Genomic DNA, 23946 nt, shown 5'->3' with positions numbered 1-23946 from the left:
AGCATAAAGCCACCCACCTAAGAGACCCATGTTTCCAATAGCAGCCCAATTCATTAAACAGGCATGGGGACTTAGTCATTCTTTGCCTGATTAAGCGCATTTAGTTTTATTGGTTTTTCTTTTCAGTGGACAACTTCATAGTTTTTTGTTTTTCAAAGCTCAGCTTTCATGTTCTTATTGTTCAGCATCTTTTTTACCCCTCTATTGAATAGCTCACCTAGGGGGAACAGCTTTTCTTTCACATTTTCCCTCAGGCTGAAATGGAAGTAAGGGCATTATGAATGCGTGTTGTTCAGCACCTACAATAGCAAGTAACAGTTCTTGGAATTATCTCTGAAATGGCAGTGTGTACTCACTTGCAACCTGGAAATGAAAACATCCCAGTGTTTTGCCTCATTGTTGGATGGAATCAGCCTTGCAGGATAGAGATTGCTTGTTCCCACCAGCTGACAGTGAAATGAATACTCTGCAGGAGCAGAGATGACAGAAACATTAAATTTAGCAAAATTTTCTCCATCTTGTACGATCTCAACTGAATCTAAAGTGGACCAATTTCTAGCCGAGCCTCCATAGAACTTGTTGGTCATTAAAAACCTAGAAAGACAACAGAGGAAGAAAAAAAGGACAAAATGACAGAAGGAAAAAGTTAATATTCATTTGATGAAGTACTGGTGGCAGATAAAGGTTCACTACTGCTAGCTGCAAACATCACAGTTGGTATCTTAGCTTGGCCTCCCATGTCATTACAATTGTTCATAAGTGAAGACATTTTGTGAATACGTTTTTACTACTTCTTAGAGTTTCATCTCACACGCACAGCTTTCCATATCTGTGGCAGGCAAGGAGCAAATGTGATTTCATTCTCTAAGGGCCTCCCCCAGTGCAGTATTTCATCAGTTACCAACAGTTTGTAATCAGTGGAGCAGAACCCGAGAGACTGCCAGTAGGCCTGCAGTGGCTCTCAATAAACATTTTATGGGCTTTTTAAAAGTTGCTTTTATGATAGGTACAGGCATGATAACCATGCTGATTTATCATTGCAATTCTTCCTCGTCTCAGATGCCTAAATGGCAATTTGCCTTTGCAAATGTCTGAATTTGCAGTTGAAGGCAGAGTTTTCTCTCACTGGAGGGTGGAGAGGGGTCATCAGCCCTAGTTCCCTAATTTGTAGTAGGTTAGGCACAAATAAATATTTTCTTATTTTGAAAAGGTCTGTGTAGTTGCAGTATTTCAGCAGTTTCCAGTAGTTTATAATCATGGGATTTGTATATACGTTACTACCGCTGCAGTCTGAACACCTTCCAAATGTTCTGAAACAGAAATAATTGAGAAAATCAAAAAGTACATCCTGATCCTTTACAGATCAGGACTACATCCTAATCTTTACCACTTTTTAGCCAGTTGCTTTTAGGTATTCAAGTTATATCATAAGGAAATAATAAACTTTTCTCCTTATTGTATGTTGCTTAATACTTGAACACTACATGGTCTACGTATGTATTGCTCTACTGTTTGCTGAAGCTTTTTTTGCTTCTTGATAACCACAAAGAATTTAGAAGAGCAATCTTTTTAGTAATGTCGGACTTCGTACAAAATGAAATGTGCTAATACGTCTATGCACAATGGGTAACACTGTTTGTGGATTTTAAAATTTGGGGTAATGCTTAGATGCAATTCTGACAGGTTTGAAAAATAAGCAGTCATCGATAAATGTGGCACTGTATAGAATATCTAATGTTCTATGGGGTGTATATATATATATACAGAGACAATATTCTTTGTTGTAGAATATTTCTTGTTTGTTCAAATCAGTAGCATGTCATCCACACAACATAGTGTCTAAGCTCAACACAAACAATGTTCCTTAAGAGTAACACACAAAATTTGACAGGTGAGATTACTACAGTAAGTGAGGCCCCCCCCCCCCTTTTTTTTAATAATCTGTGGATTTTGATTCATATAACTTAAAATTTTCAAGAGTTTCAAAGTGTTCAGAAGGAATCCTAGAACTCAAAGTGTCATTCAAGTGAGAAAAGGATGTTTTGTCTAATGGCTTTCCTTATATTTTGAGTCTAAACAGTTCTTCCCATACAACATTCATCTGCAAGCATCAGTGAAAAAGAAAAACACATCTTAATTTCATCTAGTACACATTCACAAATATTTATGGAAAAATATTCTATTGTTATAATGATAAAGTTACAGAGTTAAAATATGTATTAGCCTAGATATTAATTGCTAGAAGAAAGGAATCTTTTCCTGATATACAGCACAATCTGAACAGAATTTCCATGGTGTCTCAGCAGCAATGCTGTAAGCATTAGCTGAAGACCAGTTATAAGCACGGAGAGGTTTACTCAAATGTTTGTACCAACCACAGATGCTGGGTGTGCTCTGTACTTTTGCTGAGAAGATAAGAGAAGTGGTAAATAAGGAAATTCTTTGGAGACTTAACATATGAACAAATAAGTCTTATAAGGCTATGTATGTGAATACAGATGTGAATACAGTCTAAAGTGACCTCCAAGAGAACTCTGTCTCTTCACATTGCACCAAAAACTAGAATTTTATGTTACTTGCAGATTTATGAGAATTAAGATTCTAATTAGTGAACCAGTTGAGCACAGTTAGCTTAACAATACAGGCTTTTATACTTAGTATTTTTCCAACTAACTGATAGTGAATAGCCTCCAACAAGCATGGACTTAACTGATAACTGATATAACTATAATTCATTTAATTACAAAAAAGATATTCAAACAACAAAAATAAATAGAATTACTTAATTTAGTTTAATGTTTTCTCAGATGAGTAGATAGCAAATAGAATGAGCAGAATACAGCAGATGAATGACAAAGAGAGGAGAGATAACAAAGATTTTATCTGCTGAACAGAAAGTACCTTGGCTTTTATAGAAAATGCTGTGTTCATATTAAACATTAGAGCCAGTACAGGAAGTAAACTTCCACACAGACATTATGTACTTTATATATCGTGGCACAAAAAATTCTTGGTTATAGGCCAGACACCCTTTGTGCCAGATAATGATATGAAATCTAAATGCCACCACCTGTTACAAATCACCATCTCGTGTGGCTATTCACAAAATCACAGAATCACAGAATCACTAAGGTTGGAAAGGACCTTCAAGATCATCAAGTCCAACCATTAATCCAGCACCACCATGTCCCCTAAACCATGTCTTGAACTGCCACATCCACACGTTTTTTGAACACTTCCAGAGATGGCGACTCCACCACCTCCCTGGGCAGCCTGTTCCAATGCCTGACCACCCTCTCAGTGGAGAAATTTTTCCTAATATCCAATCTAAACCTCCCCTGGCTCAACTTGAGGCCATTTCCTCTTGTCCTATTGCTGGTTACTTGGGAGAAGAGACCAGCACCCTCGTCGCCACAACCCCCTTTCAGGTAGTTGTAGAGAACGATAAGTAGCCATAAGCAGTAAGTAGAGAGCGATTCATTACTATCTCCATCACAAGGAGAGAGATTTCTGAAAAGAAAGCTAGCTGGAATTACTGCTGTTTGAAAGATTCAAAGAGAAGCACAACTGTTAGATGAAAGACTTTAAAACACTGTTCTTGGGTCAATTCTATTCTATACACACTATGAGCAACAACAACAGTCAAGTACTTAACAATGTAAATGGGGAAAATACTAATGCTCTGCACTTCCATCCACTTTGACACCTTTTCCCAGAGAAGATGACAGACAGGTGCTTGAGCAGCTGGATGTCATCAGCTGCTGAGAGAGCTGAGATGATGCTTCTTCCAGCAAAAGCTACTGCCCACTGCTCCTACCCCTGCTGCAGCAGTAGTTCACTTTTCTAGAACTAGCACAACCAGAAACACTCTACAACCACTCCCTACCAGCTCACTTCTTAGTGGCAAGTGCAGGAAGATGAATAGGACTGCTGCTCTTGCTAGAGGGAGGAAGAGGGGGATGGCATAGGATGAAGCAGCTATTGCAGCTGCTAGTAGGAGATGGGATATGACTAGCTGCTCAGCACAAGGCGGTAGACTAGTGGTGATAGGGCAGGCTCTGGATCCAGCTCATGGTGGTGAGGTTAGAGTCTCTTTTACTGAGGAATAAATTGAGCTATCTGAATGTGTTCCTCTCTGGTGTCACTTCCTACCTTCAAGGGATGCTCTCCTACACCTAAATAAATGGCCTTTACAGGGCAAAAAAATGCAGTCATCGCTCTAACCTCTGTTTCTTCCCACCTCTTTGCCCTGCTTGTGTCCTGTTTATTGAGGCAGACTGTAATCTTACCACTGAGTCACCTCGAACAAGAAATGTAATCAAATAGAACCAAAAGTGGAAAACAGAGGTTGTAATGTATCTCTGTGGATTTTAGAAGCTGTTTAGAATAGACATGCTGAGAGAAACAAGGTGAATACAGTGTTCCTGAATCAGGAAAAAATCAATGGACTGTTCTGTTTCTGTTGGGTATATCTTATTATTTACATTATATGCCACGCAGTATTGTATTATGGTAGCTAATAGAGGCCTGAAATGACATGATTGTCTCCTAAATCAAGAGATAATCCAACATAAAACAGCACAAATAACCAACTGTGTTTTCAGCAGAAAATTTTCTTCATAGAATCGCAGAATCACAGAATCATTAAGGTTGGAAAAGATCTTTAAGATCATCAAGTCCAGCTGTTAACCTAACACCGCCATGCCCACTAAACCATATCCTAAAGTGCCACGTCTACACGTTTTTTGAACATCTCCAGTGATGGTGACTCCACCATCTCCCTGGGCAAGCTTGTTCCAATGCTTGACCACTCTCTCCTTAGAGAAATTTTTCCTAATATCTAGTCTAAACCTCCCCTGGCACAACTTGAGGCCATTTCCTCTTGTCCTATCACTAGTTACTTGGGAGAAGAGACCAACACCCACCTCACCACAACTCCCTTTCAGGTAGTTGTAGAGAGCGATAAGGTCTCCCCTCAGCCTCCTCTTCTCCAGACTGAACAATCCCTGTTCCCTCAGCTGCTCCTCATAAGACTTGTACTCCAGACCCTTCACCAGCTTTGTCGCCCTTCTCTGGACACGATCCAGCACCTCAACGTCCTTCCTGTAGTGAGGAACCCAAAACTGAACACAGTATTCAAGCTGTGGCCTCACCAGTGCCGAGTACAGGGGCACGATCACTTCCCTACTCCTGCTGGTCACACTGTTTCTGATACAGGCCAGGATGCTGTTGGCCTTCTTGGCCACCTGGGCACACTGCCGGCTCATGGAAGATGGGGATGGAGAGCACAATATACTCCTCATAATCCAGGAGGAAGCAGTCAAGGACATGCTAAACCACCTGGACACCCACAAGTCTATGGGACCTGATGGGATCCACCCGAGAGTACTGAGACAGTTGGCAAAGGAGATTGCCAAGCCACTCTCCATCATTTATCAGCAGTCCTGGTTAACAGAGGAGGTCTCAGAAGACTGGAGGCTTGCCAATGTGACGCCTGTCTACAAGAAAGGCCGGAAGGAGGATCCTGGAAACTACAGACCTGTCAGCCTGACCTCTGTACCGGGGAAGATTATGGAGCATCTGCAGGACAACCGAGGGATCAGGCCCAGCCAGCATGGGTTCATGAAAGACAGGTCCTGTTTGACCAACCTGATCTCCTTCTATGACCAGGTGACCCGCCTAGTGGATGAGGGAAAGGCTGTGGATCTTGTCTACCTGGACTTTAGTAAAGCTTTGACAGCGTCTCCCACAGCATTCTCCTGGAGAAACTGGTGGCTTGTGGCTTAGACAGGTTTACTCTTCGCTGGGTGAGGAACTGGCTGGATGGCTGAGCCCAGAGAGTTGTGGTGAATGACGTTAAATCCGGCTGGTGGCCGGTCACAAGCGGTGTTCCCCAGGGCTCGGTTCTGGGGCCGGTCTTGTTCAATATCTTTATAGATGATCTGGATGAGGGAATCGAGTGCTCCCTCAGTAAGTTTGCAGATGACACCAAGTTGGTTGGGAGTGTTGATCTGCTGGAGGGTAGGAGGGCTCTGCAGAGGGATCTGGACAGGCTGGATCGATGGGCCGAGGCCAGCTGTATGAGGTTTAATAATGCCAAGTGCTGGGTCCTGCACTTGGGTCACAACAACCCCATGCAACGCTACAGGCTTGGGGAGGAGTGGCTGGAGAGCAGCCTGGCGGAAGGTACCTGGGGGTGCTGGTTGACAGCCGGCTGAACATGAGCCGGCAGTGTGCCCAGGTGGCCAAGAAGGCCAACAGCGTCCTGGCCTGTACCAGAAATAGTGTGGCCAGCAGGAGTAGGGAAGTGATCGTGCCCCTGTACTCGGCACTGGTGAGGCCGCACCTCGAATCCTGTGTTCAGTTTTGGGCCCCTCACTACAGGAAGGATGTTAAGGTGATGGAGCGTGTCCAGAGAAGGGCAACAAAGCTGGTGAGGGGTCTGGAGCACAAGTCTTATGAGGAGCGGCTGAGGGAACTGGGGTTGTTTAGTCTGGAGAACAGGAGGCTGAGGGGAGACCTTATCGCTCTCTACAACTACCTGAAAGGGGGTTGTGGCGACGAGGGTGCTGGTCTCTTCTCCCAAGTAACCAGCGATAGGACAAGAGGAAATGGCCTCAAGTTGTGCCAGGGGAGGTTTAGATTGGATATTAGGAAAAATTTCTTCACTGAGAGAGTGGTCAAGCATTGGAACAGGCTGCCCAGGGAGGTGGTGGAGTCGCCGTCTCTGGAAGTGTTCAAAAAACGTGTGGATGTGGCACTTCAAGACATGGTTTGGGGGACATGGTGGTGCTGGATTAATGGTTGGACTTGATGATCTTGAAGGTCCTTTCCAACCTAGTTATTCTGTGATTCTGTGACTTTTTATTGTTAAGCATATAAAAAATAATAAATTTAGGCATTTTTGTGTCTAAATGCCCTGGTGGCCTATTAAAAATCTGGATCACCCCTAGCCCAATAAAATAAATCAAATTCTCCTGCAAAACAGAGCCAGCTTAAGCTACTTCAATTACTTGCTGGGAATGACAGAGGGTAGGACTTTACCTACTTTCTTTTCAAGTCCTCACCTATTGTGGAGCCTGAGTTTCTTATCCCAGCTTCAAGGGCTGTTTATGCATTTTGGTATTTAGTTATAATGTATTCAAGTAGAAGCACAGGTCAAGAGAAACTTTGTGAGTATTTCTGCCTTTGCTACAACAGGCTCAAAGGATGTAAAAAATATTCCGGAAGAAGAGAGAAAACATGAACCATTCACCTTTTGTACTGACGTTCTCCTTTAATTTACAGTCAGTCTGTCTGCAGAGTTGCTTCAAGTTTCTTCTCTTCAGATGCACCTCAGATTCATGACTACATTAAAGTTTTCTCCCAATAATTAATTAAAAGATTTTAACAAACAGATGACTAACCACAAATCTGAATAATCCTCATTAAGTCCGTATGCATGCACTAACATCACATTTGATCTTATGCCTGCTGCAGCAATCAAAATCTAAGATAAATGTTTCTTTCAACTGCCAAAGTATTTTGTTTCTATAGTAGCATCCTAAGGTTTGCAATTTGCTGTTGTATAGCTGAGCAAAACCTGTTATTACTTTAAAGAAACCAACCCCTCTAAATTCTATCAATTAACTTAGTAGCTAGTTTTGCAGCTCAGTGTCATGTTCCATAGGATTTTTGAGTGCTTTATGATTCATATTACTTTCCTGGAACTGCCATTTTACTAGAAAGCATGGTGTTATGCTGAGGATGGTCACATTCAGGACAAATGTAGAAAGCAACCAGGTTCATTCATACAGAAAGAGATTACAGGAGGGCAGCTAAGATCTGCACCAATATAAGCAAAGACACAGAATGAGAATCCAGGGCACTGTTTTGGTGAGTCTGTCTGTACAAGAGTGAGATAGGAGCAGCAGACAGTAGACAAAAAAGAACCAGGGAAGCACCAGGAAAAGTGGTATTTTGTGACTTGGAGTAAAAATAAAGACACAACTTGGGCAGTCTTGGTTTGAGAACAGTATTTTTGGAATGGGATCCAAGGAAAATGTTTCCTTAATTCCCCATGATGTTCAGGGAAATGTATGCTCCTTTGATAATTTACAGTACTGAAACCCAGAAATGTTTGACTCCATCACCAAGGACAAGAGTCTCCAGGTTCTTATACACAGCTAACTACAATAACCAAAAAAGTGAAAATACTATACTAACAGCAATCTTATCTGTACATTATACCCTTTCACAATGCTCTAGGTGCTTGCAGGGGAGGGGAGCATATTTGGTTTTTTGACACCTATCATGGTCTCTGATGATGACTGGAAGTGTCTTTATGCACTCCAAATACAATTCCAGACACACCACTGATTCTCTTCAAGACAAGTCCTTCCGGGGGTCCTTTTACCTAAATGTAGAATGTCCTTCTATCTCAGTGTAAATAATGGTATTTATTCATTCATGCTCATCAACTTGGTGCCACGTACCTCTTGCCTACCAAAATATTGTTCAAGCTCTGATTATCTCCTATATTATTACTTTAAACTTCCTCTTTTTGCTTTCCTTGGATTTCAATTTCCCTTATTCAAAATGTCAAAAACATTTTATAAGAAGTCGTTTGTCCTTCTGCTGCCCAAGCAAACATCCAGTTCATCCTCTGATATATGCAAATCTGTTTCAGTACAAGTTCCCTGGCCCGAGTCCTTCCTAAATAACATTAAGCACTTAACTGAGGTACCTAAATGAAAAGAGCAGGACACATTATCTTTGCCAGAGCTTAAGAAATTAATTTTAGCTGCTGTTCCTGTTGCTGAGGAAAGAACTGAGGTTTGTGGACCAGCAGTTCTGTGGCAGCCCTCATAGCAGTAGCAGAAGCTGTCCCCATCCCTAGAATCCACTAGTGAGAGCAACAGCTGTGAGTTCTCCTTTTGACTTTTCATCCCAAGTCTTCCCATTCCCTAACTTTTCTTCCACCTTCTCATGGTTGGAGAAACCTGGTCTTGTCACCATTCACGGAGCTGAAAAATTATGAGGTTTTGCAGCCCTCATTAGCTACAAGGTAGCTCTGATGAATAGAGTGGTAATCCACATTAGGACAAAATACAACCCTGGCCATGCAAGTAGACTTCAGCCCCTAGAACCGTTTACAAATCACCGTTAGATTTCCCTGAGACAGGATTGTGGTCTGATCCTATTAGCAAAACAAGATGTTTCATATATCAGTACGTTACAGTATAGTTGCTTGCCTATACTGCTTTTTCTGAACTTTACCTGAGCATATTAATATATTCTCTATATAAAGATTGTATTATTGTTCTCCTGTATAGTAACTCTTCAGAACAGAAATCAAATCATAATTTTGAAAACATTTTCACTTAACTCCTCCTTTTTTTTTTGCTCCTAATTTACAAACAGGCTTTGTACACCACGAAGGTCTATTTAAGAATAAATCATAAGTTACCTTATCTCTAGGCTGCTGATTCCATTCACTGGCTTTGTGTATTTTAATGACAGTCTAAGAATAAGAAACAGATTTTTAATGTTAGAGTAGTCAGCTTTAATTAGATCATTGTGACATTTCAATCGGAGGGAATATTCTAAATCAATAGGCAATTACAAAAGTCATATAGCAAAGGTTCAGTACACAGAAAAATATGACAAAATATTTCTTTTTTTTTTTAACCCAAGAGCAGGTGCTTCGAAGTAAAGGAAAACAGAGATCATGTTTCATTAATGTACTTCCAGCTGAATTACTACCTAGTAACTGGCAATACTCCCCTTCAAGGGAATTTTACAATGAAATGATAATCTCGTTAATGCCAGTGGAGATTTCTGTGATTGTGAGACCGAGCACAGGGAAACTGGTTTGGACCAAATATAGACAAGCAAGGAAGTAAGGAATGTAAGAGGAAAAAAATTGTGAAAATAAGAGGCTGCATCTGAACAATTTTTGTGGTCTTGAGTCAATCTTTTTCTTCTAAGAATATCCAATTTTATCCAATTTATTTTGTATGCTTTAGAAGAAGAAAATTAAATTAATAATGACTTGACATTGCACCATTTCTGATTAGCTTTCTGAATCACATGTATTATGATAGGAAATTTCTTGTGCTACTCACGTTGTGTTGATGTCTGAGCACTCAGAGGAAGAAACATCCACATTCTGGGTTACAAATGTTGCATTTGTCAAATCTATAAAAACTGAACCGTTGGCTTTGAGGCTGAAATTACTCGCGTAAAAAAGGATGCATATATCATTTCCAGTGGTCACATTCAGAGGAGAATATGATAAACTGAATTCTTCCTCAGTGGCCATTAATTGTCGTCTTAATTCCCCCAGTACATCAGTTCTTCTAGAAATCTGGAATAACAACACATTCACAATTCATCTCCTTTGCAAGAGATAATATCAATTGAATACAGACCTTCACCATTCTGTCCGATGAGCACCCAACCTTCTTAAAACCACATTCAACCTCAATATTTATTATTGCCTGTCTATTTAGCTGGCAGTATGGAGGCAAATGAGGTGGTGTTAATCTAGGTTCCCACAGTCAGGTGTCCACATGTGAAAACAAGCACCACTGACATTAGGCAAAGGAGCATAAACCCATGTTGTTAACGCTGCCTTAGGATAGTAGCATGCATTAGTGCTAACAGGTAAGAGAATGTTTTTTTTTTTTACAGAAGAATATACTGAAAGAAATTAACATTTTTTTCTGTGATAAAATCACAAGAAAACTTCAACTTGCCAGTTGAGTGACCACCCTCCTTTGTAACAATAACTGTTTTTGTACTCTTCGTTTTAACAGACATGAAAGCAGGCTACCGAAAAACAGCAGTGTTATATTTAGACTCTTCTGATGGCTTCTGGAAAAATAAGATCTATGCTTATTTGGCTGATATGGTGAACTCCTATAAGAGACTTCGCTGCATATATACATTTGCTTTTAGGAGGTTTCCAGGAATCCCCTTTAATAGGTAATGTCTTTTTACAAATGTGCCCAGGGCATCCGTGGTAAAACAGCCCTATTGATGCTGACGGTAAAAGCTAGCTGACCTTATCAGACAATAACTTAATCCTGTTGTTCATATCTTACTCTTCACTTCTATGTTAATATCTGAGCTATTCCATCTATCTTTTAGACCTATGTCAGCTTTACAACTTTGTACTATACACTGGCCTCTGCCCTTGGATAACTTTGGGATACAAGAAATGAGAGACATCACAGGGGTTGCCAGAACTACAATTATGTGGAGCTATTTCCTGGAACCACTTTTAACGGGTTTAAAGACAGGAGAGGACCATTTTCCAGTCTGGAACAGAGGCTATAATATCACTTTATAACCTGCCTGTGAAGAGGAGCCCCAGAAGATTTTGTCACCTTAACCGCTGCTCTCTAAACGCTAAGGGCCATCTGTTATTTACAACACATCTTTGCAGAGATCTCATTCTCTGAACAAAGCAGAATGGGCTCAGTTTAAAACCTTTGACTAAACGCTGAAAGGAAGATTGCAATCTTCCTCTCCCATACATGCATACTTTATGAATTTCTTTTTAATTCAGAGTAGTGCCCTTTCAAATACATCAGAACATGCATTATTTTAAATGAATACCATTTTCTTTAAAAGAACAGTGTACAACAAAAGAAAATATTCAACTTTTGATATAAAACTTTTAATCTTCCCTTAGGCTCTCCTGAAAAGTAATCATTTTATTTAAAACTCAGAGGAAGAGCTGAAGTCTAAATTATATCCTGTCTAACAATTGACTTCACTATGTGGGCCCCGCATATCATCTAAAGAGGGTTTTAAAAACCACCTGCTAACAGCTGAAAATAAGGCTACATTGGAGACTGTGATTGGGCTAACCTGGGGGATTAGGTTTAAGTATTTTAAAATAAGAAGAAAGCTATTAGAATATAATCATGAGACTCCATCTTTAGTTCTGTTGCCCTGTTGACAGTACTTTCTCATGAGGCTCTCACATAAAGATTCCCTGTTGCCTCTGAAAAAGCATATGAACCGAAAGAGCGTTTGCCTGTGAAGAAGGGATGTCAGGGACTAAGACATCCACTAGTTCCCCATGATCAAACCTGTTTTAACAAATTTGCCCGTGATGAAGAAGGGAGGCAATACAGCTTGCCAAGCACATTTCTAAAAGTAGTCTTTGTTTCAGTCATATTTGTGGCTGAAGATACAGGCAATCATGGACTGTGCAGTCCAGCGAGTCCTTACTTGCACAGCTATAAGCAGGCAGGATGACTACACCAAATGGAAACCTGAAAGTATCAGCTCTCTGGACAAATGTCCTCCAAACACTTAACCAGCCTGTGTATTCATCCTTTCACCCTGAAGGTAAATTTCTCTAAGTTACCTGTGGATGAAGTAATTTAGCACATTTGAAATCAGAAAGCATTACCTCACAGAGATTCAAGAAAATTTAGTCTTGAGGCTGGAGGGCAGATCTCTGAAGCACCTCAACCTGGGACCCACAGGAGACCTGAAAGGCAATCACTCCTTCCAATTGGCCTGCAGTGGGAAGTTGAGAGTTCCCCCAGTGCATCCCTGCCCCTCAGTTTCAGGCACATTTTCTTATTCTTTTCTTGCTGTACAAACATGAGCTTACTGAATTAGAATAATTCTCCCTGTGCTATATATTTCATATTAAACTATAAATGACAAGATACTTCATTGAGAAATGGCTTATATTTATACTGAATTCTTGTAAATCAAATTAAAATATTTAGGAACCATCCATACTGGCAGTGTTGTCAATCACTAAACCGTACTTTATTCTGTTGTTTAGTGCCCCCTTTGCCTTTACCTAATCTGAGCCACAGGATGTGTGAGTCACTGTCTTGTTCCTCTGGATTTATCAATGATATTTTTGATCTCAGATATGCAGTGAACAATCAGAAGACCTGATTAAACAAGATACAGAAAAGAAAGGGTGCAATTTACATTGTTCTAGACGAGAACTGAACATTGTAATTACCAATTGAACCTGCAATAGAAGTAGCCTGGACAAAATTCTTCCTTTTGATCTGTTTTGCAAGCCTCCTAATTCAGAATCATCTCTCTTGGAAAGGAGAAAGACAGCTGATCTGGCAACAGTTTGATGCACCAACATACTGATCTTTTTTCAAAGCAAACAGACCTTAGATCCAAAATTATTCATTTGTTTTGTTGTTGTTGTTGCTGGCTTTTTGTTGGCTGTTCCAAAATAGAATGGCTAGAGACAAGAAAAAAGATTTGGGGCCATTTTATAGATTTGAAATTACAAATATAAATCAAATGGTTGCAAACACATAGGAGAAAAATACAAAATATTGGGAAACTAAAATTTTCATTGGCTGAAATTATGAATGGTAATGAACCAGAGAAACGGGCTACATTTCACACTAGTTCCAGTGAGGGATTTTTGGGTATCAGTTCAACAGATGGTTATACCTTCTCTTTCAGTCTTGTACTTCTTGGCTTTTTCATTCCTATGTTTAGGTGAGCACATCAACAAGAATAAGAAAACTGCCCTGGTGGTGCTCATTGCTCCTTTTCATTTCTAACAGTATGGATCTATGACCACATCCACTCTGTGGAGTTGTTGCTATTATTGTCGCAGCTAGAGGAAGGGGAAGGTCTTTCTGTACCTTCAGGGAGGGAGGAGAGGAGGAGGAAGAAGGGTAAACCCCCTTTCTCTTTTTAAACCAGCCTAGTCCCTGCCTCCATACTCCATACTACACCCCAGAACGCACTGGGGTACAGTGTGTTCTCTGTGTATACCCTACTTAGATGGTAAATGGTAATTTTTCCAAACAGGGTCATAACAGGATTAAACCAGTTGTTGGAATCACAAAACTACATAAAAATCTTACCTTCTATTCAAAGAAAAAGTACAGTATAAGAACCAGATATTTCTTATTAGAATCACAGACTCATAGAATAGTTTGGGCTGGAAGGGATCTTTAAAGATAATCTAGTCCTACCCCCCTGCAGTGAGTAGGGACATCTTCAACTCGAGCAGGTTGCTCAGAGCCCCATCCAACCTGACCTTGAGTGTTTCCAGGGATGGGGAATCTACCACCACTCTCGGCAGCCTGGGTCAGTGTTTCACCACGCTCACTGTGAAAAATTTCTGCCTTAGATATAGTCTGAATCTACCCTCTTTTAGCTTAAAACCATTATCCCTTGCCCTACCGTAAAACACATTGTGAAAGGGGAGGTCGAAAAATCATTTTGAGTTGTGAATTTGAAGGCCTGTATTATGAGATGTAACGTTTGAGAAGGGGCAGACAGGCACTGCAACTGCTACCATAGCACCCCAAAGGCAAATATCTGCTATCTGAACTAGACTTTGGTTTTGGTAGCTCGAACTGCATGTACCCATAACGTACCATCAGTAATTCTTTTGGCAGGATACCAAGTTGACTTGTTCACTTAAATTTTCTTAATTTGCTGTAACAGGGATCTTTACAATCTTCTTTTGCAAGATATCATTTAAAAAATGATGTTAGGAGGCTGCCGTGTGCTAAGTGCAAGGATGCTGCTCCCCACAGAATGACAGATCATGCTGCTTGATGGGGTTTGGCTGTGGGACATCAGAAGTCACTCAGCATTCACATCCCAGACAAGTATCAGCACATTTCAAATAATTTTTCTGAAATTACCATCTCAGTTTCCTTCCCATGCAAATAGGTCAGTTTTCCTCCATGTTTTCTAACTGATGTAGCATCATGGCCTCATTATGGACCACCATTACTACCACCAGCCCTGCTAATATAACAGTTTTTCTGAAAGATACTGTACCATAAATCTGTGATGCAGGCAATAGCTGCTTGTATCTCACTGCTAAAAGTAGAAAATTTAAAAGGCAAGCACTAGAATTTGGTATCACCACAAGGATGTTCTTTTGCAGTGTCAAGTTTATAAAATCACATGTATAGTAAGCAGAAAGAATGCATTTGATTACATCTATTTCACTCATCCAGTGGTGCAAGACTTTAAGATAACAGTGCTTTGACCTGTCAAAATCAAGAACATTAAACAAAGAGTTACCAGTTACCTCTATTTTTGAGAGTTTGAACTTTTTACATTCTTATGTTTTCTAATGTTTTGTGGCTTTTGGTTTTTTCTTCCCCTCTAGGCTATAATTTCAATTTTGGCTCTAGATTTGGTGAATGTTGCATTCCATATAAACCTCTGTTTTATTGAGGAGGCTGGATTCATCCTGGATTCATCCTCTGATACACCAGAGGATTGTGCTGCCATTCAGAGGGGCCTCCACAGGTTGGAGAAATGAGCTGACAGGAACCACATGAAATTCAGCAAAGGGAAGTGCAAAGTCCTGCCCCTGGGGAGAAAAAAAAACATGTACTGGTACAGGCTGTGGGCCTCCCAGCTGGAAAGCATCTTTGTAGAATAGGACCTGGGAATCCTAGTGGACACCAAAGGGAACATGAGCCAGCAATGTGGCAAAGGACGTTAATGGTATCCTGGGATGCATTAGACAAAGTATTGCCAGCAGGTCAAATGTGGGTGATCCTTCCCCTCTACTCAGCACTGGTGAGGCCATACCTGGAGTGCTGGGTCCAGTGCTGGGCTCCACAGTATGAGAGACATGGACTAACTGGAGACTTCAGCAAAGGGCTGCAAGGATAAGGAAGGGTCTGGAGCATCTCTCCTATACGGAAAGGCTGAGAGAGCTGGGATTGTTCAGCCTAGGAAAAAGAAGGCTCAAGGGTGGGATCTCATGAATGTGTATAATTAACAGAAGGGGGGTTGTAAAGAAGATGGAGCCAGGCTCTTTTGAGTGGTGCCTGGTAAGAGGATCAGAGGCAATGGGCACAAACTAAAACACAAGAGATTCCATATGAACATCAGGAAACACTTTTTCTACTGTGAGGGTGACTGAGCACTGTCATAGGTTTCCCAGAGAAGTTGTGGAGTCTCCAGCCTCAGAGATGTTCAAAATCCAACTCAACATGGTACTGGGAAACTGGCTCTAGCTGGCCCTGCTTGAGCAGGGGGGATGGACTAGATAACCTCCAGAGGTCACTCCCAACCTCAATCATTCTGTGATTCTGTCCTAAATCATCTACAGATCTAGATCTCAACATGATCTGAGTAGGATGCAGGATGAGGGATGTTTCTTCATCACAATGGTCAAAGCCTAGATTTCTAGATTTCAAGAGAGATAGAAACCCAGTCTTGTTAGGATGGATTTTCTTGCCTACTAAGTGAACTACACATATTTTACCTACTACTTTTTCTAAGTTGTATTTTTTGAATTAACTTATCAGTACAGCATGCGAACCATGAGATCCTGTCTGTCCATCACCAAAGATATGAAATTAAGCATAGTACTGAAAAAATTTTGAGTAAGTTCAAATTCTAATGCAAGCTTTGATTCAGCAACTACAGTCCTTTGTCCTCTGTTGCAAAGGATCCTACCTACCTGCAGCTAATTTTGACTTTCATTCCTTATAACTAAAACTGACAGAGACAAAATTTCTGCTCTGCTGCAGCTGAACCCAGAGGATGTTTAAACTGCTTTTTCCACCAGGAATGTTTATAGGGTGACATGGTTATACTCAGAATCCCCCAAACATTTCCAGCAGAGATGCCTAGCTTATCAGGAGTTACCAGAAGCTCATTTGAATGCACCTTTCTTGCTTGTTTGCCTGTCTCACTTAAGGTCGTAGGTTATCACATCTTCAACATGTTTTTTCAAATTTGAAATTGCTCTTCATACTGAATCACACAAAATTTTATAGCATGCATATAACACTGTAAAACTTACATATCTAAAGACTGCACAAATACCAAGTAATTGCATTTGCATGTGTCATCAGAACCAGAATTCAATTTCTGAAATGGTTCTTTCTTTTTTTCCACATTAATTATCTTCAATGCAAACAGCCTGAGGTAAAACTACAACACAGCCTTCAAGGGAAACAAAGCAGGTAAAAAAGTGCATTGAGTAGATTCAGGAAAATTTAAAACCCTGGTTTAGAAAAATCAGTTTTTGTATGCGTGTATAAACTGCAGTAAGCTCTTTGGATTGTGAGAGCCAAGCCCTTACTTTTTCACTCAGACATATTTCCTGTCAACTTTAATGATTTTTTTCCTAAGCAGAAACTTTAAACTGACCAGAATCACCAGTCTAGGCAGAAAAAGCGAGCGGGTACGTAATGTGCTGCTTTTCAGTGAAAGACAAAATAGAAAACTAGGTCTAAGTACAGAGCGAAACATGCTTTAAAATAAAGATAGCCTAATTCAAAATCCATGCATAACTGACCTATGACAATATTTAGGATAAGCATGGACTTGGATACCTCTGTTGCTCACGTACATATGTGCATTTATACATATACACATGCAGAAGGAGTTACACAAAGTACCAAGATCCAAACACACTGTAGATAATGCAAGTTCATGGAAGCACAGCATTTGGTAGAGAGGAAATATACTCCAAAGTGGAGAATTTTTTACTCGGAAATCTCATTCTCTTCTCTGCTAACTTCATGGATCTACAGGTAGATCCAGATGGGGAATGCAGATCTGAGGGCATTTACAAGAGGACTGAGAGAAGGAGCTTAAGGTGGTCATACTTAAAAGTACACGGGAGGAAAAATGTTTTCAAAGCAGGATTAAGTTTGGATTGCTGAAAATGGAAGGAGCTCCTCACAAAAAAATGGAAATTAAACTTCTAGAAAATGGTATCCTTCTTAGAATATATTTTATCCTTTTCAGTTCCACCTCAGCAGTTGGTAGGGATTCATTAGGCCACTGCTTGCTATGATACTGACATGAATTCTGTGCTACTTTGCACCTTTGTAAAGCAATCGTAAGCCTAACCAAGGCATTGAAATAAATATCAATAGCCTGTCATTTTGCCCAGAGGAATCTTTCACCTCTTTTTTCCCTTTATTAATATTCTGATAAAGCAGGGGGGAAAAAGAATGCATAGAAATGAGTTACACTACATCAATAGAAATAATTTATTAACAATGATTGCTATCATTTTAGTGCCCTACAGGATATATGACCAAGCTCACTGGCTCACATTATCATCTAATGGCTTCCCTGTGTAAGCGTGCATACTTCTACCAGCAAGCCAAATGGCTCGGGGACTGTGACACTCAGCTCCTACCTTGCCTTCTGCGTCTCATCTCCCAGGGTTTTCCACAAAAGCCAGGCTGGGACATGAACGTTAAAGTCAAAATATAAGTCTCACTGTAAGAGATGAAGATCTCTTCTATAATTGATAGTACTGTTATGACTTGTGGAGAGTACCCCAGTCATGACCAAGTACTTGGAAATTTCTCTTAGAAGGGACAATAAAACTGCAATATTTATTCTACTGCTCAGTTCCATAGCCTGCATAAACACAACCTGCAATTTCAGCTCGTGTGTTTATGGCTAGATGTGTTTCCTCACAGGCCTGCCCTTTTGCAGCACTGGGCTCTATAAGAGATCTCTTCCACTTACAGAAAACATGACTGCTCTGTGCTCCTGATCATGGTGCTGGGGTGGGTGAGTTAGCACGGACCTTGTGAGTGCCAGAAGCCAGAGCAGAGGAGGGTGCTATAATGCAGCAACTTGAGATAATGATTCCACTTAAAAGGTCTTAAAATAAGGCAGGAAAATTTTGCATGTATGGGATATACAAGCATGTCTACAAATGTCACAGCAGTCCCAATTTTATGAAGAAAACCTGATATTTCCTCTTTTGTCACTCCAACTTTCAACTGATTTTTATACCAAACTTTTTAGCTCTTCTTTAAGGAAGAGCATGAATTGGTCTATAAAAAAAGCTTGATTTTAGAACATAAAACAGAATATATATGAGCTGGAGAAGCAGTGGAAGGAGCTGCTACACTTAAATTCTCCACCTTCAATTTCACTTAGGACAAATAACCCTAATAAAATCATTGCAATGAAAACAACGTCCTGATCATCTACCAGATTGTTAAAACTCATTTACATCCTTTTAGCTAATCAGATTTTTTCAATCTCATATAAGAGAGAGAAAAAAAAATTATTAAGAGCTTACATTGTAAAACAGAATTAATCCTGCAAGGAATCTACCAGATGTGTCATTCAAGGAGTATTCGCTGATGCCAATGTCCCCAGCTTTAATATCAGATTTTGGGCTCTGTTTCAGGCAATGCTGCAATAAAGATAAAAGAAGCTAGAGATTTTACATCATTTTTGACTGCTAAGGGCAATACCCACTCCACCTGGCTGTTTTCCCCACTTTCTTATGTCCGTATGTGGAATCCAAGTTGCCATGGAAGATGTGAAAAAGGATGAGGAGCCTCTGCTGCAGTAGGAGGAAACAGATAAGTAGTGAGGAGTGGACAGAGGTTAGATATGGGTCTGGTGGGTTACCCAATTGAAAAATGCAGACAGGGGCCAAAATGTGTTACTGACAGTGCTGGGAGAGTTGCCAGCAGTTTGCCCCAGATGTAGGCTAGCCACAGGGGAATTAAAAATCTGAATATGTATAAAATTCTCCCTCCCTCCACTAAATATTTTGATCCTGCAGAACTTTGGAGGACTAATCTGCAAAACTGGGAGGCCTGTCTACCTTTTTTTCTTAACTTGAAGAAAGGGGTGTGCACAGGACAATAGTATTACACTTCAAATTTTTATTGATACTTCAAGGAAATAAATGTTTAACTTTAAAAAGTTACACGTCATTCTTACAATTCCCCAGGTCTGTCTGTAATAAATGACAGTCTAAATACTAGTTCGTTTTTCAAACGGTCAGATTGTCCCTGTAAAAATACTGTGTTCAATGTGGCAACACCATTCTTTGCTCTTGGCATCTCCATCTGTGTGTGACAATTCTTTTGGAGAAAACAGAGAAAGCCAGAACTTGGACTGCAGGAACTTGTGAAGGGAGTGTGGCTCTGTCTTCCTAGTTTTGCGGAATCGAAAGGCAAAGGCCAGTAATTTTAGCAAACTGGATGTCTTTGACAGGGAAGTTAAACCAAGCATTTTTTTCACAGAAAATCAATAAAAAGGTGCTTACCTTGCACTCTGCTTTCTTGCACTCAGTATCCACTTAATTTTTCTGACACTAGTGTATGTAAGCTGGAAGGCATATATATAGATGAAACCCACATCAGAAAGTCTAGACAAAGCTAATCTTACAAATAACATCCATGCTTTTTTGAAGGAGATAAACATGCTTTTGTTTTCTTTTGATAAACCCTTTTCCCCCTTCCAAGTTTGTCTCAAAATAGATGCATTTCCACCAAAGCCTAGTTAACCCTTCCGGTTAACACATCTCAGCCAATGTCATCAATCCCAGTTTCATCATTTCCTTCATCTCCTACCAGTCTCTAGCCTATCCACTAAAACAAAATGAGACCAAAGCATGGAACCTTTGCCAGCAGTTAGGTGTAACTGCCACCTCTGTGGCTGGTAGTTACTGACCCTTGTCATGATATTAAACTTTGGAAAAATGAGCTTTATAAGGTGAGGGGTATTAGAAAACAAAGATCGACTTCCTTCCAGCACTCCTGTGGGATGGCTTTAGCAGCTTGATGACTATTGTTGCTCCTACACCATAGTCAAGCTTCAATGACAAATAATGGCAAGCCTGGCTGGGGATTTGGTTCAACCCACAAGCAGTTGCTCCTGCTGGCTTTTCAGATCCTGAGAAAAACTGTGGAGCAGCAGTAAGGAATATCGTTAGGGTCATAAGGAAGTAATGTATTGGGAAGGAGGAAGGAGTTTTCAGCAGTGAGGAGGCAAAGTGGGATCCAGCTTTCACCTTGAGATAGTTCTGCTCAATGTAGGGCAAGAAACCCTCCTTATTCTGTTCCAGGATTTTGCAAGAGATTTGGCTGAAAGCCACAGAGGCAGAGATATCTATCCATTAGAATACTTTGGGTTTAACCTTCGTACCATAGTGCACTAAAATGTAGAATGATACTTTTTGTGATTCATTAAATATCTATCTGTGAAATCACTCAATAGTTTGGGCTAAACCAGAAATCCCATCACATGCCTCATGTTGGGCAAATTTGCCTCTTCTCTTTACAGCATCCCCAGCTAACAGTCCAGGGGTCCACTGGGGAGCCCCAGAACCCTCCCACCATTGCCTCTGGGTCTGATGTAGTTTGACTGGTGCTAACAAACACAGGTGACTGCACAGGGGTCTGACTGTACAGGGCTATTTTCTTGAAAGGTATTAACACCACAAGTTTCTGTAATCAGTCAATTTTCTAATTAGACAACTTTCTAAAAAGAAAGATACTATATATTAGGTGACTGAAATCCAATTCAATTCAAAGTTGTCAGCTACAAAGGATGGGACAATATGGTCCGCAGAAAGAAATAAGATCTGTATTTCAATACACAAACACTGCTGTAACAGTCTGTCAGCATTTTATTAACACCCCTGCCTAGTTCTTAGCTTTGTCTGCTAAAGCTCTAATGTGTAAACTTTGTAAACAGAGGCTTGCATGCAATTCCAAGTTCACAGATTTTTATGGAAAGGCCTGTAGGATTTAATAAAAGTAACTTTTAGAGAGAACACTTCAATAAAACTATCCATCACTAAAACAATGATATATTTCTCTGTTAAAGTCATAAATATGCTTGAAAATGACACAAAAAAATTATCATCCTCTATCATAATTTTAGAGGCATGTATGCTGTACTTATGTCCTGGTTTCAGCCAGGATAGAGCTGGTTTTCTTCACAGAAGCCAGTGTGAGACTGTGTTTTGGATTTGGGATGAGAAACTGTTAATAATGTGCTGATGTTTTGGGTTGTTGCTGAGCAGTCAAGGACAGTCCAGCTTCTCGTGCTGGGCTGCCAGCGAGCAGGCTGGGGGTGCCCGGGGAGCTGGGAGGGGACACAGCCGGGACAGCTGACCCAGACTGGCCAAAGAGATATTCCCTACCATACGACGTCATGCCCAGTACATAAACTGGAGTTGGCCGGGGGGCGGAAATCGCTGCTCGGGGACGGGCTGTCGATTGCCGGGTGGTGAGCAATTGCTGTATTGGGCATCACTTGTTCTTGTACATTCCTTTGTTGGTATTATCATTGTTGTTTCCTTCTTTCTTTCTGTCCTATTAAGCCGTGTTTATCTCAACCCACAAGGTTTTTTTCCTAATTCTCTCCCCCACCCTACTGTGGGAGGGGGAGTGAGCGAGCGGCTGCGTGGTGCTTAGTTGCCGGCTGGGGCTAAACCACGACAGTCCTTTTTGGCGCCCAACGTGGGGCACGAGGCTTGAGATAATAACGGTTGCAGGTCACAGTATCAGTTTATTTGATTTGCATGATGCTCTCATCTTTGTTGTACATGTTAAAGATCGGTGTTGGTCTCTGCGGGCTGCTGTACTCGCCTGCGAGTTTTGTTTTTAGAGCAATGACCTTGAGATTAATGTGGTATCATCTGAGCTCTGTACTAAAGCCGTTACTGTATTTTGGCTACAGTCTTGTGGAGACGATTAGCAATTATACTTCTGCCTCTGAAAGGCTTTCTATGGAGGAAATGCAGAATGGTACCTTTGCTACCCTCTATCATAACGTTTCCTCCTTCATCACAGTAATTTTTCCATATTTTGAACACCCTTGGGTAGTTATAATACCTCTATTGCTATGGCCAGTGCGAAAGTCTAATGGAGAGTGGAGACTGACAGTAGACTATCGTGGCCTGAATGAAGTCACGCCGCCACTGAGCGCTGCCGTGCCGGACATGCTAGAACTTCAATATGAACTGGAGTCAAAGGCAGCCAAGTGGTACGCCACCATTGATATTGCTAACGCGTTTTTCTCGATCCCTTTGGCGGCTGAGTGCAGGCCACAGTTTGCTTTCACTTGGAGGGGTGTCCAATACACCTGGAATCGACTGCCCCAGGGGTGGAAACACAGCCCTACCATTTGCCATGGGCTGATACAAACTGCACTGGAACAGGGTGAAGCTCCAGAGCATCTGCAATACATTGACGACATCATCGTATGGGGCAACACAGCAGAAGAAGTTTTTGAGAAAGGGAAGAAAATAATTCAAATCCTTCTGAAAGCTGGTTTTGCTATAAAACAAAGTAAGGTCAAAGGACCTGCACAAGAGATCCAGTTTTTAGGAATAAAATGGCAAGATGGACGTCGACAGATCCCAACGGATGTGATCAACAAAATAACAGCTATGTCTCCACCAACTAGCAAAAAAGAAACACAAGCATTTCTGGGTGTTGTGGGTTTCTGGAGAATGCATATTCCAAATTACAGTCTGATTGTAAGCCCTCTTTATCAAGTGACCCGGAAGAAGAACGATTTTAAATGGGGCCCTGAGCAACGACAAGCCTTCGAGCAAATTAAGCAGGAGATAGTTCATGCCGTAGCCCTCGGGCCAGTCCGAGCAGGACAAGATGTTAAAAATATGCTCTACACGGCAGCCGGGGAGAATGGCCCTACCTGGAGTCTCTGGCAGAAGGCACCAGGAGAGACTCGAGGTCGACCACTAGGGTTTTGGAGTCGAGGATATAGGGGATCTGAGTCCCGCTATACTCCAACTGAAAAGGAGATATTGGCGGCATACGAAGGAGTTCGAGCTGCCTCAGAAGTGGTTGGTACTGAAGCACAGATCCTCCTGGCACCCCGACTGCTGGTGCTGGGCTGGATGTTCAAAGGGAGGGTTCCCCTCTACACATCATGCGACTGATGCTACGTGGAGTAAGTGGGTCGCGCTTATTACACAGCGGGCTCGAATAGGAAACCTTAATCGCCCGGGAATCTTGGAAGTGATCATGGACTGGCCAGAAGGCAAAGATTTTGGAATATCACCAGAAGAGGAGGTGGCGCGTGCTGAAGAGGCTCCACCATATAATGAACTGCCAGAGAACGAAAGGCAATATGCCCTGTTTACTGATGGGTCCTGTCATATTGTAGGCAAACATCGAAGGTGGAAAGATGCTGTATGGAGCCCTATAC

The 23946-nt window shown here is 41.1% G+C and overlaps 1 protein-coding gene across 1 annotated transcript in view; it reads right to left on the bottom strand.

Moving 5' to 3' along the window:
* ATP6AP1 (ATPase H+ transporting accessory protein 1) overlaps window positions 1-23946 on the bottom strand; it is a 62487-nt gene that overhangs the window by 5191 nt on the left and 33350 nt on the right. The window contains exons 7-9 of the mRNA XM_081996743.1: window positions 10107-10348; window positions 9449-9502; window positions 357-594 (exon numbers count right to left, since the gene is read on the bottom strand). Coding sequence (XP_081852869.1) covers window positions 357-594; window positions 9449-9502; window positions 10107-10348 — 534 coding nt within the window. The remainder of the gene's footprint in view (window positions 1-356; window positions 595-9448; window positions 9503-10106; window positions 10349-23946) is intronic.

This window comes from Phaethon aethereus (genome assembly GCF_964289735.1).
Source record: "Phaethon aethereus genome assembly, chromosome: 1".
NCBI classification, from domain to species: domain Eukaryota; kingdom Metazoa; phylum Chordata; class Aves; order Phaethontiformes; family Phaethontidae; genus Phaethon; species Phaethon aethereus.
Note: the sequence above shows the minus strand (reverse complement) of the source record. Positions and strands in the feature narration are given on the sequence as shown.